This window comes from Quercus lobata, chromosome 8 (assembly GCF_001633185.2).
Source record: "Quercus lobata isolate SW786 chromosome 8, ValleyOak3.0 Primary Assembly, whole genome shotgun sequence".
Taxonomy (NCBI): domain Eukaryota; kingdom Viridiplantae; phylum Streptophyta; class Magnoliopsida; order Fagales; family Fagaceae; genus Quercus; species Quercus lobata.
The window spans coordinates 59,295,261-59,311,269 of record NC_044911.1 but is presented as its reverse complement, the minus strand read 5'-3'; the positions used below and the strand labels follow the sequence as shown (position 1 = coordinate 59,311,269).

The following is a 16,009-nucleotide window of genomic DNA, read 5'->3' as shown; positions in this document are numbered from 1 at the left end:
AATCTAGCTTATTGATTAAATTATCTACTGTTTGTGAGTCACACTATTTTTTGTCTCAACTTTATTTCAAATAATTTAACTTTAAGCTTTTTGAAAATAAGTCAACTTTTATGGCCTGTTTGGAAGTTAAAAAAAGGAGGGGGAGTAGAGTAGAGGAAGGGAGAGTAATTTCATTACCTTATTTGGAAGTTTTTTAAAGAAGGAGGGGGAAGAATTTAGAAGGGTTTCAACCACCTTTAACCTCTCATTTTTAATTCCCCCAAATTGGAGAGATTTGGAAGGAGAGTAAAGTAAATAAATTATTGACTAAATAAATTTTCCAATTTACCCTTTCTAAATTAATAATAGACCAATGATGCAAGTCCATTTTTAAATATGGGTAAATTTGTCTATTTTAATCATTTCCTCTCCTCTTTATCCTAATTTTTAAAACATCCAAATAAGGGGAAGAGCTAATTACTCCATTCCCTCTTACTAATTTTAAAAACATCCAAACAAGGTGGAGGAGAATCATTCTCCTCTATTCTCCTCCCTCTCTAAACTTCCAAACAGGCCATTAGCTTTTTCTATCACATTATGCAAATAAACTATTAGAAATCAAAAAAATTCCCAATGAATGCTAAGAACAGGTATAGTTACTGAATTCCATGAAGCATTGCATCATCTCTAGAAAGTAGGAGCCACTAAATGAAACATTTTTGGGAACAGAAAGAGACGAATTGGAATCATTAATAAGGAACAAGTATTGAAACAACCTTTCAATGGCTAAGTGTCTCATAGTCTTCTTTCAAATACATTGTTTTGGTTCACTAAAAGCTCCCCCTTAGGAGCATATAAGGATACCGTCTTTAACTTTTCAGTACCTAAAGTGCCTTAGTCTTCGTTCATCTACTTCATTTTGGTGTACTAAGTCTTTGAACTCCTCGTTCCAGACAACAATGGCCAACGACCAAGGAGAGGGACCGGCAATTGGGATCGATCTGGGTACAACGTACTCGTGCGTGGCAGTGTGGCAACATGAACGAGTAGAGATAATAGTGAATGATCAGGTTAACAGGACCACGCCCACCTATGTTGCTTTTACTCCTGCCGAACGCTTGGTTGGTGATGCTGCCATAAACCAAGTTGCCAGGAACCCAACCAACTCTGTCTTCGGTAATCTTCAAAAATGTTTTTCATAACTTGGTTTTCACTTACCAACATCAATTCATATACTAAAGATATTGCGTATCTGTGCCTGTGTACTTTCTCTTATGTGGATATATTATTTGGTAACTAGTTTTGTGGGATGGAAATTATATATTTGGTCGACTGTGGAAAGAGGATTGTGGACATTGTTGTTGTTGTTGACTTGCTGTTACTTATGTTCGGACTGTATGTAATCACTGTTAAAAGTTCTATGTTCTTAAATCTTAATTCTCATCCACCAACTACTTTGATTTTTATTGCTCGCGTGTATGATATACTCTTTTAGAGAAAAGGAAACTTATTTTCATGATTTTTTTTTTTCTTTTTACAAAATTATTGTGCATTTTCATTTAAGATAGTACACACTTCACAGCAGAAAACTAAAGGAAGAAAAGAAAAACATTTTAAATTTATAATTTAGGGTGCCGTAACATTTTTTTTTTTCCTAAAAGTTGCTAAACAAAATAAATCATATAATTTCAAAAGTTAAAAAAATTAAACTTTAAAGTTATAAATAACAACAAATTAAATTCTAAATTAAACCATAGGGTTTCAACAAGTAATGGATTAAAGCATCAACAAATATTTACTCCCCAAGTACAATGCTATTTCACTTAAATTGGTTTAGGTTTAATTTGTTACTTTTTAAAACTTTTCATCTTGAATCCTTAGATTTAAATTTGTTATTTTTTAAATTAAAGAGTTTAATTCATTACACCCTTAAACTTTAGGGTTTGAAATATAATTTTCACCACTTAAGTCACCTTAAAAATGTTTTGTAGCATTCATATATGATAATGTCTGCATTAATTGAGAGTTCAATGTCGAATAAGAATTCAGGACGTTAATAGTAAAAACTATTCAAAGAACTATTAGTTTTTTCCATATGCATCAATTATGAATTCCCTTTGATTTAGTAATTGTAAATATCTAGATGCAAAGCAATTGATTGGTTTAGTGGCATTGAATCTCCTACCATTTGATTGATTGGTGGAAATGAACGCAATTGGTGGTGGCACATGTTAAAGATATTACAAATTTTACTACAAATGATTCATGTACACAAATGTCTTTTTATCTAGTAGTTTTTCCTTCTTTTCATTTGAGGTATTTGTTTCTTAGAAGGATACCATATTGCAGATGCAAAGCGGTTGATTGGAAGGAGATTCAGTGATCCCTTGGTTCAGAGAGATATCAACCTTTGGCCATTCAAGGTTGTTAAAGGTCCTGCTGATAAGCCTATGATTGTTGTCACCTATAAGGGCGAAGAAAAGCACTTCTCTGCGGAGGAAATCTCATCTATGGTCCTAAAAAAGATGCGTGAGATGGCTGAAGCCTACCTGGGCACAATTGTGAAAAATGCAGTTGTTACTGTCCCTGCCTACTTCAATGACTCCCAGCGTAAGGCCACAAAGGATGCTGGTGGCATTGCAGGCCTTAATATTTTGCGAATAATTAATGAACCAACCGCTGCAACCATTGCTTATGGTCTTGACAAGTCAAGCGGCATTATGAAGAGAAATGTATTGATTTTTGATTTAGGTGGTGGTACTGCTGATGTCTCACTACTTACCATTTGGAATGACGTCTTTGAAGTGAAAGCCGTTGCTGGAGACACACACCTCGGAGGTGAGGACTTTGATAACAGAATGGTAAAGCACTTCGTTGAAAAATTTAAGGAGCACAAGGTCAATATTAGTGGGAATTCAAGAGCTCTTAGGAGGTTGAGAACTGCTCGTGAGAAAGCAAAGATTATTCTTTCTTCTACAATTGAGACTACCATTGAAGTTGATTCTTTATGTAATGGCATTGATTTCTTCTCAAACATTACCCGTGCTAAATTTGTGGATCTCAATATTGATTTGTTCAGGAAGTGTATAGAGCCTGTGGAGAAGTGTTTAATTGATGCTAAGGTGGACAAGAATTGGGTCCATGATGTTGTTGTTACAGGTGGTTCTTCCAGAATTCCCAAGGTGCAGCAGTTGTTGCAAGACTTCTTTGATGGGAAAGAGCTTTGCAAGAGCATTAATCTGGATGAGGCTGTAGCTTATGGGGCAGCGCTTTTCAAGCTGCAATCTTGACTGGTATGAGAAATGAGAAACTTAAAGACATCATACTCTTAGATGTCACCCCACTGTCCCTTGGTGTAGCGATTCCTGGATCACAGATGTCTATTTTGATTCCCAGGAATACTGCGACTCCCACCAGGAAGGAGGGTTTCTTCACCACCTTCTCTGACAACCAAACGTCTATATTGCTCTCAGTTTCCGAGGGTGAAAGAGCAAGAACTATGGACAATAACTTCTTGGGGGAATTTGAACTTTCTGACATTCTTGAAGCACCCAGGTGTGTTCCTAAGATAAAAGTTTGTTTTGATATTGATGCCAATGGTATCTTAACTGTTTCTGCTGAGGAGATGATGTCTGGTGTAGGGAGGAAGATGACTATCTCCAATGACAAGGCAAGATTGTCCAGTGAAGAGATTGAGAGGATGGTCCAGGATGCAGAGATATACAAGGCCGAAGATGAGGAACACAAGGAGAATGTTAAGGTTATGGTAGCTTTGGAAGACTATACCTACAACCTAAGGAAAACTATCAATGATAAGAAGATTGGTGCAAAGCTTGCCCCTGCAAGTAAGCAAAAGATGGAAGAAGCTATTGAACAGGTGATTGAGTGGTTAGATGGCCTCCAGATCATGGATTCAGAAGAGTATGAGGACAAGCTGGAAACGCTTGAGAGTATCTGCAATCCCATCATTGCGAGGATTTTATAGACACCAGCAATAAATTTGAGCAGCACCTCTTTTGTCACAACAGTACAACATATTCCGACTTTATTTTCCCAAATCTTTATTTCTACTATTTGCAAGTAATTTGGACTTTGTTGGAAATTCTGATAATTAATATGATTTCTAATTTCTGGTTTTGCCATTTTATATCAATTGATGAGGATGAGCATGAACCTGTCTGGCTCAGTTTTGGAATTATCCTGTTTTAGTTTAGAATTGTGCCATTGAAGTTTTAAGGTATCAATGCAAATGAAAGTAGGGTATGATATCAAACTAATATGCCATTCTGAGAATTGAACCATAATAGTGATGGACATGAGCACAATTTATTCTGTGGACAAGCAGTTAGAGAATGTCCAGAACTTTTATGGAACATAAAAAAATCTTGTCAGTTTGGAGTTTAAAGAGTCTTTAAATTATATGTATAAACCATCCAATAGCAAGTTCCAAAGGATAAAAGGGAACAAATTGTTCAAGCTCTTGATAAAGGGTAAGCTTGTATTCGGTAAATTTTTTAATTTTGTGATGGAATTGACATAAAATAATAGACCCTAAATATTTTTCATTTGGGTTGTGAAGGGAAGCAAAGGAGGTAGACGGTACACAACTATCAGCTCCTGAGTCAATCCAAGAATACCATTACCAACACTAGGCCTTGGGATTTTTCTAAAAGCCTAAGTGAGGATATTAGTTTGTCTTGTATGTCTTGTCCTGCCATACTATACAAGAAGCTGTTAAAGGCAACCTATTAAATTACCTATCCCCACATTTTCCTTTACCATTCCTCTTGGATATTTACTACTTGGAATTAAAGCAACTTGTGCCTCCAATGATAATTCTTCACGTACTATTTTGTGGAATTAAAATATGCAACTTTTCTCTTGAAAGACAGAGGAATCAATGTAGGGACTAGGAACTTCATTATGCAAATATGGAATCCAAAACGCAAATATAGATGAGCATTGAAGGGTTAGCCTCACATGTACAGTGGCTTGAATAATGTTAAAAATGTGTCCATCTGATTGCACGCATAATCCAGGGAACCGTACATTCCAAATCAATAATGAAACATCCTCAATTCCTTAGCTCACAATCAATAAACTTATATAGCTAGGGGGATGTCAATTAAAAACAAGGTGTTGCACATATTATGTGTATACTGTTTTCATGAACTAAAATCATGAGTTAAACTCACAATTTCAGTGAGTGAAAACACAGTTACATTGTAACAGACTTTTCCCAACTTTATATGTTTAAATGCTGAATATTGGAGGGACAGCTAGATTATGATATAGTCGAAGAGTTGAGTAATTAAATAACTTAGAGAAAAATAGATGTTTTTAAGTTTTAACATAACATAATATTATCTTTAATATATTTGGCACTCTTATTTTAGGAGAAATCAATATGATAACCTAACCAAAAAAGTGCAATAAAATAAAAACAGAACAGTCAAAACAAAGGAAAATAGTGGCAGGAATACAAAGCAATAGACAAATTAGCACAATCGCTCATGGAGAGTCCATTGTAAACCAACAGATTACTTGGTTCTTTGAGAACGTGGGGCAACATGTTTGCCTTTTCTTTTTTCCTTGTTTTTCTTCACATCAACATAGCCTTCCTCTTCTTTCATATTGGCAATCTGAATTGGCGCAAAGTTATGCACGTATGGTAAGATACGACTTGGTAAACAGTCACATGCAACATTGTAGGTCTCTAAATTCCTTTCTGTAAACTCATATCTTATAATAAAACCTGTTTTCCACGCATAAATCACATTGGATTCATGGTTGAAACCTATTGTATTAAACTTAACGCGTGGTTTTTGCACCCTTATATTAGTCAACGAATTAGCAACTCCGTTGCTGACATCTTCTGTCAACATCTCAAACTCCTTGCAACCTTCAACCTTCCACTCAAGTTCCTCCTCATCACTGACACAGAGAGACCAAACAGGAAACTCATCATTAAATCCATGGCAATAGCAGAAAAGTTTGTCATTGGATTTCCAGAGTGACCTTCCTAGCGGAGCACGAGGAGCCTCAATCAACTCGTAGCAATTCTGTGATTTACTTTTCTTGTTCAAGTGAAATACAAGAATGTGACCTTCAAGACAATCCCAAAATAGACTGCCACTGCACACAACCTTCGAACCCATCACCGAATAGTGGCATAAAGGTGGAAGTCTCTCCTCAAATTCCTTCCACTCACCCGTTTCCGATGAAAAAACAGATAACATGGAACAATATTCATCGTCTTTCGAGCTAAAAATACAAACTATTTTAAATTGAAGATAACCAAAGTTGGTTGTGTCTGCGAGTAACCCATAATATACTAAGGTAGATCGTTTGGGATAGGAAGAGTGACATGTTTCTTGGTCAAAGGATTACAAACGAACCATGTTGTTTTAAACATTGCCATCCCAGAGTAAACGCAGATCCCAGTGTAAATGCAGCAAAGTAATAAACCATTGCAAGAATCAACAACCTCGACCACATCGAGGCAATCACTCTTTAAGAAACTGAACAAAGAATCTACAAAACGATCAGCTTCAGGTTTTATGGGAATAAAATTAGGGTCATCGTAACATTGACCACTCTCGTTGTGCCACCATTCCCATTCCATTCCATTCCAAAACTCTGGTGGAAGAACCCCGCGAAATTAGTTTTGCAATTACGGAAGTGTTTGGCTGCGAAGTCTGGCCTTCTTGTCAAGTTGTTGATGCCTTTTGACACACTCCTGATGTTGCATACGTCTTTTGCTGGCAGGCGCGAGAGTACTTCCAATAAGATTTCCTCTGAGAATTTTGAGAAAACATCGGTTTGTTCTTGGTTGGTGATTGAGTTTTCACTGTCTACGGTAAGACTTGAAGATTGTTTTTCGCTTCTTACGGCTTTTTTCTTTCCCTTGCTCTTGCGCTTGCCCATGCTCTGTGCTCTTACGAGAATTTGATTCAAGCGTTTACACGATTGAAAGAAAGAACAAGAAATATATATTGTGGCAGGACTCGGTGCGAGTCAGGCTGTAATTGGCTTTTTTTTGTATTAATTCGAATCCGTATCGAAAACGAAACCGACTCACCTTTTTTTTTTTTCTTTTTTGTCCTCTTTTTGATGAAGAAACCAAACTCACTTTAGCAATTGGAATACCTGAACAGGAGTTCTCTTCTGTTTTTTTTTAGGAGTTCTACACTTCTGTTGATTTCACTTATGTTTTCTATAAAAATAATCTATATATCTATATAAAACTGAAGCTTTTGAAGTTTCTACAATTTTCCACGTCAGCACAATATTAAAATAATAATAATAATAATAATAATATAAACCGGATGCTCTGCTTCTCTATATTACATAAAAAACGAGAGAGAGAGAGAGAGAGAGAGAGAGAGAGAGAGAGAGAGAGAGAGAGAGAGAGAGATATAAAGAATAGAGAGCTTTTGTGACTGTGAAACACAAAAAAATCTGATACGATGCAAAGAGTGTTGGAGAGAGAAACCTGAGGGAGGCCTCTTCACTACTGTTAGACCGATCTCCCTCCATCTTCTAGTTCCACACAGTTGTCGGTAAGTTTCAGTTTCAGTTTCATGTTCTGTTCTATTCTATTTTGTTTTTTATTTTTATTTATTTGGCTTGATATCTGGGTTATTAGACAAGAAGGTAGTGGAGTAAATTTCAAATCCACAATGTTTCTACTCTCTCTCTCTCTCTCTCTCTCTCTCTCTGAATCTTTCTATTATTTGCCTTCTGTTTTTTGGTTTTTTATCTTAGTTTCATATTCTAGGGTTTTTAGGTTTATTGTGTTTATGCGATCAAAATTTGGGTAGTCCTGATTGATTTATAATCTGGGCTTGCTTTCATTGGTTAAAAAATGGAAAATTTTGTTGTTTTTGTTGGGCAATTTGGGTTTTAATCTATGACTTATTATCTGATTTTTGTTTTCCGCCTTCCTATTTGTGCTTTTGATTTTAATCCTATCAGGGGTTTCTCTACTTGAAAAAAGGGTCAAAATTAATGAAGTCCTTACTTTCTATGAATACAAGTATATGACCTTTGTTTTGACGCTGAGAAGAAATGCAAGCTTTTTGTTGTTAATTTTCTGTTCCAATTTAGTTTTCAGCGATTTAATTTTGATTTCCTTTTTTTTCTTCTTCTTTTTTTTTATTTTTATTTTTTATTGTGCAGAGAGAGTTGGAAAGAGAGAGATCTATGGGAGGCCCTTCACTACTGTCAGACCGGTGCCCTCTAATACTGATGAAGAGATTGTTGTATTAGAGGGCACAACCAGATGAAGCATGGAGTTGAATATTATGTATATGAGATTGTTTTGGTATTGGACAGATTCTTTTTCTTCTCTTTTAGTTTTATACTCTTGCACATATTGTTTGTTCATCTCTTTTCCATTATTATTATTATTTTTTTATCTGAATGCAACCAAATGACCAATCTTTGGAACTCTAGCATATTTTTTTATATATGTTTTATTTAATTATTAGGTGTCTATGTGTTAGGAGGAACTGGAGCATGACTATAAGAAGAAGAATGAAAAGCCACTTCAATCTGCATATTTTATAATTTTAATGAGAACCAAAGCAGTCACAATGAATCTAAGAGGAGATATGAAAAACTTGAAATCTTTGACTTTCAATTCTTTTATTCGTTTGTATGTTATATGACTAAACATGTACCAAACATTGACTTTGTTATCATGTGATTGTTCATAATTGTTGGCTCATTCTAAGAAATCACAATGTGTATCACTATTGCACTCTTTTCTCTGTAAAAAAAAGGGGGTATTTGGTATCGGATGTTGACTGAACTCTTTCCTCTATAAAAAGAAGGGGGGGTATTTGGTATCAGATGCTGACTGGTAAAAATAAGCTGAGTGGATGTGTTTTGTTTGATTAAATGATGGAGATTACTAACAAATTATTTCTTATGATTTAGTATTTATTTGTGTCTTACACATTACAATTAGGTGTTGGATTTTGAAAATTTTCTTGGTTTTAATAATTGAAGGATGGGAAAGAGGAAGGTGCTAGACAAATACTACTCACTTGTCTTCAACCCAGAGGCTTTTGAGGGGTCAAGCATGCATGATGCTCCCCATAAGTAGATGTTATTGGTGACAATTATTTAGGTATTCGAACAGATGCTTTGCTGAGCTTACCATCAAGACTGACCCACAAAATTTCAACTATATTGTTGAGTCTGGTGCTACCAAAAATTTTGAACCTATGTGAAGAGGATGAGGTAAAATAAAATAAATAAAAATAAAAGTCTTGCAATCTTTTGTACATATAACATGGTTTTTGACTAAATATTTTGATTATTCTTTTAATTCATTAGGCAGCAGCAACAATAACCATAAAAGAGAAGTTGGAGAGATGGAAGATGCAATGAAATCTTTAGAGAAGAAAAGCCTTGGATTTGAAAAGAAAAATGGACATCATTACTACATTGGATGGGATGAAATCTATGAAGGTATTATTTGCTTTACCAATTCTATTTTTATTTATTAGGGTAGGCTATCATCTCACAGTGCCACAAATGGAATCTTTAAGTCTCAAATAGCCTCTGTAAAAGATTATATGATTATAGATCAAAGTAGAAGGCCATGAAGGTTGTCTCTGGCCTTTCAGGTATAGGTTTTTATATTTTGGGATGCTCTTCAAAGCATACACCTGGTTATGTGATGGCAATGTTTCTTTTAAATTTTCCTTCAAATTCACTCACTTTCTTAAAGTAATTTTTATTTTCTTTAGTTTATAATATCTGGGTCTTTATTTTTAGTTCAACTTTTATGGGTTCAGTTCTTTTTCTTTTATTTTATGGACTTAATCGGCAAACAAGGTACCCCCATGTGGTACTGTTCTTTCTTATCAATTTTCAGCTTCAATCTTGTTGGGTTTAATCCTTATTCAAATATGTTAAAACTTTTAAGGTTTTTGTCTTAATTGGTGGTAGTTGAGACTTGAGTGAGGATCTTGCAAAATATGCAAAAGTGTTAGTAGTAGGAGCTGATGGATTGGGCTGTGAGCTACTAAAAGACTTGGCTCAGTCAGGTTTCCAAAATCTCAAGGTTATAGACATAGATAGGATTGAGGTTTACCAATTCATGTTTTTTTTTTTTTTTTTAATCATCACACCCATGTCATAGGTAATTTAGAAGATGTTACCATATAATAATAATAGAAAATCAAAAAATAAAATAAAAAATAAAAAAGTGATTTGGAAGATGTTTGCACTTGGGCAAAGTAGGTAAATGAGATCTATCAAGTAATTATCTTCCTATTTAATGATTAATTGTAAGCATATAAAACAGGCAGTCATAAAAGTTTCAGTTGCAATAGTGAAACTTGGGATAGTATTTAACATTTTATGGCTTTTACAGAAATTATGAACTTGAGGTAGAGGAATGAATTTTGTTGCCAAGTTGTGATGGGTGTGAACCCTCATCCCTCAATTTTTAGCAAAGACAACATTCTTGGTGGCTGCGATGTCAAAGTTTACTTCATGCTTTTTCATTTCATTTTTTACAATTTTGTGGAAAGAGTAATGGAATTGAAGTTGAATAAGACGAAAGAGAGAATCTTTTTTATGGTATGACAATGGTATCTTCTGCATCGTCACAATTTGGCATTCCAACTTCTATGATTGGTGAGAGCATGTATTGGTAACTGTTTCTTCACTGTATTGGCGTGCTTGACACAGCAATACGTGATGGAAATGTATGGTGCTGAGGACATAGATATAGTTGTTTCTTCAAGTAATTTCTATTTGAAACCAAGGTAAACTACATATAGTTTCGATAATGTTTTATAGAAAGAGAATGATTGAAACTTTACTCTTAGTTTTAATATAGAGCTACATTCCATTTGCAATGAGATGTTGACTCCAATTCCATTGATGATTTACGAAAGTCCCCTCTCTATATACCTGTTATCAATAAGTTATTTATGAAATGTTTTCCACTTTGTCATTTGACCCTTTGACAATAGATTAATAGTTTTGTACATGAGCTATGATGCTACTTAGATTGATTACTTGATGAACAAATTAGTCTCTTATTGGTTTTTTTATTTATTTTTTTTTTTTTACCATGTGGTTGATTAATTATCTTTTTATTTAACTAGCCCGTGCATCGCACGGGTTAGCAACTAGTAATTATTAAAGTAAGTTGGCATATATATATATATACACACACACATATATATCTACACCAAATTTTAATTAAAACTAGAAATTTAATTATTAAATAATTTTAAATAAAAAGTGATTTTCTTTAATTCAAAAATTTTGAGTGAAGGAGGCTTTTTTTTTTTTTTCTTTAAGAGAGATTTTATTAGTGTAGTATGTCATATTTATTGGAACTTTGAAATAGAGTTTTATTTAGAACAAATTGTCTTAATAATTGTTTCTAAAAACATAGGTTTCTTTATAATTTGAAAAAAAAAATACAAAAAAAGAAACAATTATTAAGATAATTTGTTCTAAATAAAAATCTATTTCAAAGTTCCAATAAATATGACTTATATATAATTTGAAAAAAAAATACAAAAAAAGAAATTCCTGTCAATATTAGTTCAAAATCAAACCGAACCTCTACTGTTTTAATTTGAAACTAAAAATTCATGGACTTTGAGAAATAACCAAATCCGTCTTTCGGAAAATGCAGTATGTGATGTATTTTAGTAAAGAAAAACAATAATAGAATTTTTTTCTTAAAATATATTTTTTTAAAAGTAAAATTAAGAATGATTTCAAGTCAGTAACCGATAAAATTGACAAGAAAACTACAATATAAAGCCTCATATCCTCTTTTCTGTATTTGGTAACCAATAAAAGCAAAAGCAAAAGTCATAAATATTCACTATTTGGTGTTTGATAAGTAAGAAAATCAAAAGAACAAATCACGTCAATTAAGTAGGGATGAGAACAAGGCAAGGAAACCCTATAGGGTAGGTTGGGGGCGAGTTGGTTCAGATGTATTTTTCCATTTTTAATAAGGTGATTTTCAAATTAATAGAGCAAGTGTTTTGAGAGATAGTAATAAAATATATAAAACATTATAAATAGAATATCTTCCAAAAATAATAAATTATTTATAAAAATCATTGAATATATATATTAAAATAAAAACATATAAATATATGTTTGGGCGAAGAAAAATCCGTGCGGACATGACCAGTCATGCGAGGTAGGGAATTTTTTCCATCACTAAATTATAAATCCTCATCACCTTCATTCCATATTTGGCAGTGTGAAAATTTGTATATGGTAGCTAAGAAAATCAAAAGAAAAGGCCATCACTAATGCTAAGATGACAATGACTTTGTTCCTGATGTCGTTGTTAAAGGTTGTTTCCAAAGAATTCTAAAAAGCGTAACAATTGTTGGCTTGTTGTAGGACTTATTTAGGAGGAAAGAACTTGGCAAGAGCATTCATTTGAACAAGGCAGTGGCATATCATATATGGAGTGTCTATGGATCATGAAGCTGCAATCTTAGCCTGTATGGGTAACGAAAAGCATCAAGACTTTACACTCTAGGATGTCACTCCTATGTCTCTTGGGGTCGAGATTATTTGGAAGTGAGATGTTTATTGTGATTCCAAGAAATACCTCCATTCCTACCACCAAGAGGCCATTACATGAACTATGAGTCGATCCGAGAATACCATTACCAACACTAGCCGGTTCTCACGCATAAAAAACCGGTTTCAAGACTAGTTCACGGTTAATCCGAGAATGCAATTTTCAACACTAGGCCTTGGGATTTTTCTACAAGCCTAAGTGAGGATATTAGTTTGTCTTGTATGTCTTGTCCTGCCATACTGTACAAGAAGTTAGAGGCAACCTAATAAATTACCTCTCCCCATGTTTTCCTTTACCTTTCCTCTTGGATATTTACTTCTTGGTCATATCAAAATTGCATTATATGAGTTTATCAAAGCAACTTGTGCCTTCAATGATAATTCTTCATGTGCTATTTTGTGGAATTAAAAGATGCAACTCTTCTCTTGAGAGAACAGAAGAATCGGTGTAGAAACTAGGAACATCACTATGCAAATATGAAATTCAAAATGCAAATGCAGAGTAAAAATTGATGAGCATTGAAGGGTTTGCCTCACATGTACGGTGGCCTGAATAATGTTAAAGATGTGCCCATGTGACTGCACACATGAACCTGGGAACCCTACAGTCCAAATCAATAATGAAACATCCTCAATTCCTTGATCATGAATGAGAAACATTTAAGTAGGCTCACAATCAATAAGCTTAATTATGTAGGAGGTGTATTTTACAAACAATGTATATTAATTACAACATGCTACTAACTCCGCAACTTTTTATATATATATATATATATATTTTTTTTTTTTTTATAGGAGCAACTTTATATGTTAAAAGGCTAAATGTTGGAGGAACAACTAGATATATAACATAGTCGAGGAGTTGAGTGATTAAATAATTGAAAGAAAAAGAGAGGTTTATAATATAACATAATAAATAAGATAACCTAACCATGAAAGTGCAATAAAATAAAAACAGAAAAGGAAATCCAAAAGAAAATGATAGCAGGAATACTAAATAATAGACAAATTAGCGCAATCACTCATGGCTACTGGCTAGAGTCCATTGTAAACCAACAGATTAGTTGGTTCTTTGAGAACGTGGAGCAACATGTTTGCCTTTGGTTTTCTTCTTGTTTGTCTTCACATCAACATAGTGTTTGCCTTCCCCTTCTTTCATCTTGGCAATCTGAATCGGCGCAAAGCTATGCACATATGGCAAAATACGGCATGGTCCACGTCCAGAACCCCAGAGGCACTTGCAATTCCTTTCTGTAAACTCATAACTTAGAATAAAATTACTAGGATCTGGCTCCCATAAATAAATCTCTTTAGATTCAGGGTTGAAACCTATTATGTTAAACTCAATGTTTGGTTTTTTTTGCACCAATACATTACACAACGAACTAACGAGTTCGTTGCCGACATCTTCTGCCAACATCTCAAACTCCTCGCAACCTTCAACCTTCCACTCAAGTTCCTCCTCGTCATTGATAGAGAGAGACCAGACAGGAGTCTCATCATCAAACCCCTGGCAATAGCAGAAAAGTTTGTCATTGGATTTCCAAAGTGACCTTCCTAGTGGAGCACGAGGAGTCTCAATCAATTCTGATTTACCTTCCTTGTTTAAGTGACATACAAGAATGTGACCTTCAAGACAATCCCAAAATAGCTTGCTGTTGTATACAACCTTCGAACCCATCATGGTATGGTGGCATAAAGGCGAAGGCTCTCCTCAAATTCCTTCCACTCACCCGTTTTCGATGAAAAAACCGACAACATAGAACAGGAGTCATCGTCTTTCGGATTAAAAATACAAATCACCTTATATTGAAGATAACCAGAGTTGGTTGTGTCTGCAAGCAACCCAAAGTAGACCAGGTTAGATCGTTTGACAGGATATGGAAGAGTGACATGTTCCATGGTCAAAGGATTACAAACGAACCACGTTTTGAACGATTCTATCCCAGTGTGAGTGCAACAAAGTAACAAACCATTGCAAGAATCAATAAGCTCGACCAAATCGTTGCTGTTGTTCCCCTTCTTTAAGAAATTGAAGAGAGAATCTGGAACACGATCAGCTTCAGATTTTATGGCAACAAAATCAGGGCCATGGATAGCTTGACCATTAATGAACCAGCTCTCATTGTGCCGCCATACACTTTGCGTTGAAAAACTCTGGGAGAAGAATCCTGTGAGATTACCAGAAAGAGCTTTGCAATTATGGAAGTGTTTGGCTGCGAAGTCTGGCCTTCTTGTCAAATTATTGATGCCTTTTGAGACACTCCTGATGTTGCATATGTCTTTGGGTGGCAAGCGCGAGACTACTTCCAATAAGATTTCCGCTGGGAATTTTGAGAAAGCATCAGTTTGTTCTTGGTTGGTGATTGAGTTTTCATTGTGTATGGTAAGACTTAACGGTTGTTTTTCGTTTCTTACGGCTTTTTGTTTGCCCTTGCCCTTGCCCTTCCCCATGTTCTGTGCTCCTACGAGAATTTGGTTGAAGTGTTTACACGACTGAAAGAAGAACGAGAACTGATGAAGGAAAAGAAAACGCATAGAGGGAAATATATACATATGTAGGGTGCCTGGGTGGCTAGGTCACTGGCAGAGTCGGTGCAAGTCATTCACTTATGTTTTCTATAAAAATAATAATTATTAAAGTAAATAAAAACACACAAAATTAAAACTACAAATTTGATTATTAAATAATTTTAAATAATAAGTGAGCTTCTTTAATTCTCAAACTTTGAGTAAGAGAGATTTTATTAGTGTACGTAGTATGTCATATTTATTGGAACTCTGTAATAGAGTTTTATTTAGTACAAATTATCTTAATAATTGTCTCTAAAAACATAAGTAACTTAATAATTTGAAAAAAATACAAGCATAAAAAAAAAAAAAAATCCTGTTAATATTAGATCAAAATCAAACTGAACCTCTACTGTTTTAATTTGAAACTAAAAAAATTCAGACTTTGAGAAATAACCAAATCCGTCCTTTTGTTATGGCTGGAAAATGCAATTTGTGATTTATTTTAGTAAAGAAAAAAAATTATAGAGATTTTGTCTTAAAATAATTTTTTTTTAAGTAAAATTAAGGATGATTTCAAGTTGGTAACCGAGAAAATCGACAGGAAAACTACAATATAAAGCCTCATATCCTCTTTTCTATGCTTGGTAGCCAATAAAATCAACGGAAAAAGCCACAAGTATTCACTATTTGGTGTTTGGTAAGCAAGAAAATCAAAAGAACAATCCACATAAAATTAAGTAGGGATGAGAACAAGGCAGGGAAACCCCTGTTGGGTAGGTTTGGGCGAGCCGGTTTAAAGGTATTTTTCCATCTTTAATAAGGTGATTTTGAAATTAATAAGATATAGATGAAAGAAAATGCCATAACATAACAAATTATAAAGCCTCATCACCTCCATTCCGTGTTTGGCAGTGCGAAAATTGGT

General features: G+C 34.4%; 1 protein-coding gene and 1 pseudogene across 2 annotated transcripts; one reads left to right on the top strand and one right to left on the bottom strand.

Annotated features, from left to right (window-relative positions):
• Positions 1-938: 938 nt before the first annotated feature.
• On the top strand, positions 939-3,964 carry LOC115955618 (annotated as a pseudogene).
• Positions 3,965-13,561: 9,597 nt separating this feature from the next.
• LOC115954519 (putative F-box protein At1g47300) lies at positions 13,562-15,049 on the bottom strand. 2 transcript variants are annotated; one of them, XM_031072389.1, is made up of 2 exons: positions 14,167-15,049; positions 13,562-14,080 (listed from the first exon to the last, which is right to left on the bottom strand). In XM_031072389.1, exon 1 carries the CDS (start codon positions 15,022-15,024, stop codon positions 14,251-14,253), a length of 774 nt encoding a protein of 257 aa, XP_030928249.1. In that variant the 5' UTR covers positions 15,025-15,049; the 3' UTR covers positions 13,562-14,080; positions 14,167-14,250. The 2 variants fall into 2 exon arrangements, with proteins under 2 accessions (XP_030928249.1, XP_030928250.1); XM_031072390.1 differs by having other exon boundaries at positions 13,562-14,405; positions 14,495-15,049.
• Between the last annotated feature and the right edge of the window lie 960 nt (positions 15,050-16,009).

Excerpts from the sequence above, each read along its gene's own strand:
- LOC115954519 (XM_031072389.1), bottom strand. The coding sequence starts at position 15,024 with ATGGGGAAGGGCAAGGGCAAGGGCAAACAAAAAGCCGTAAGAAACGAA.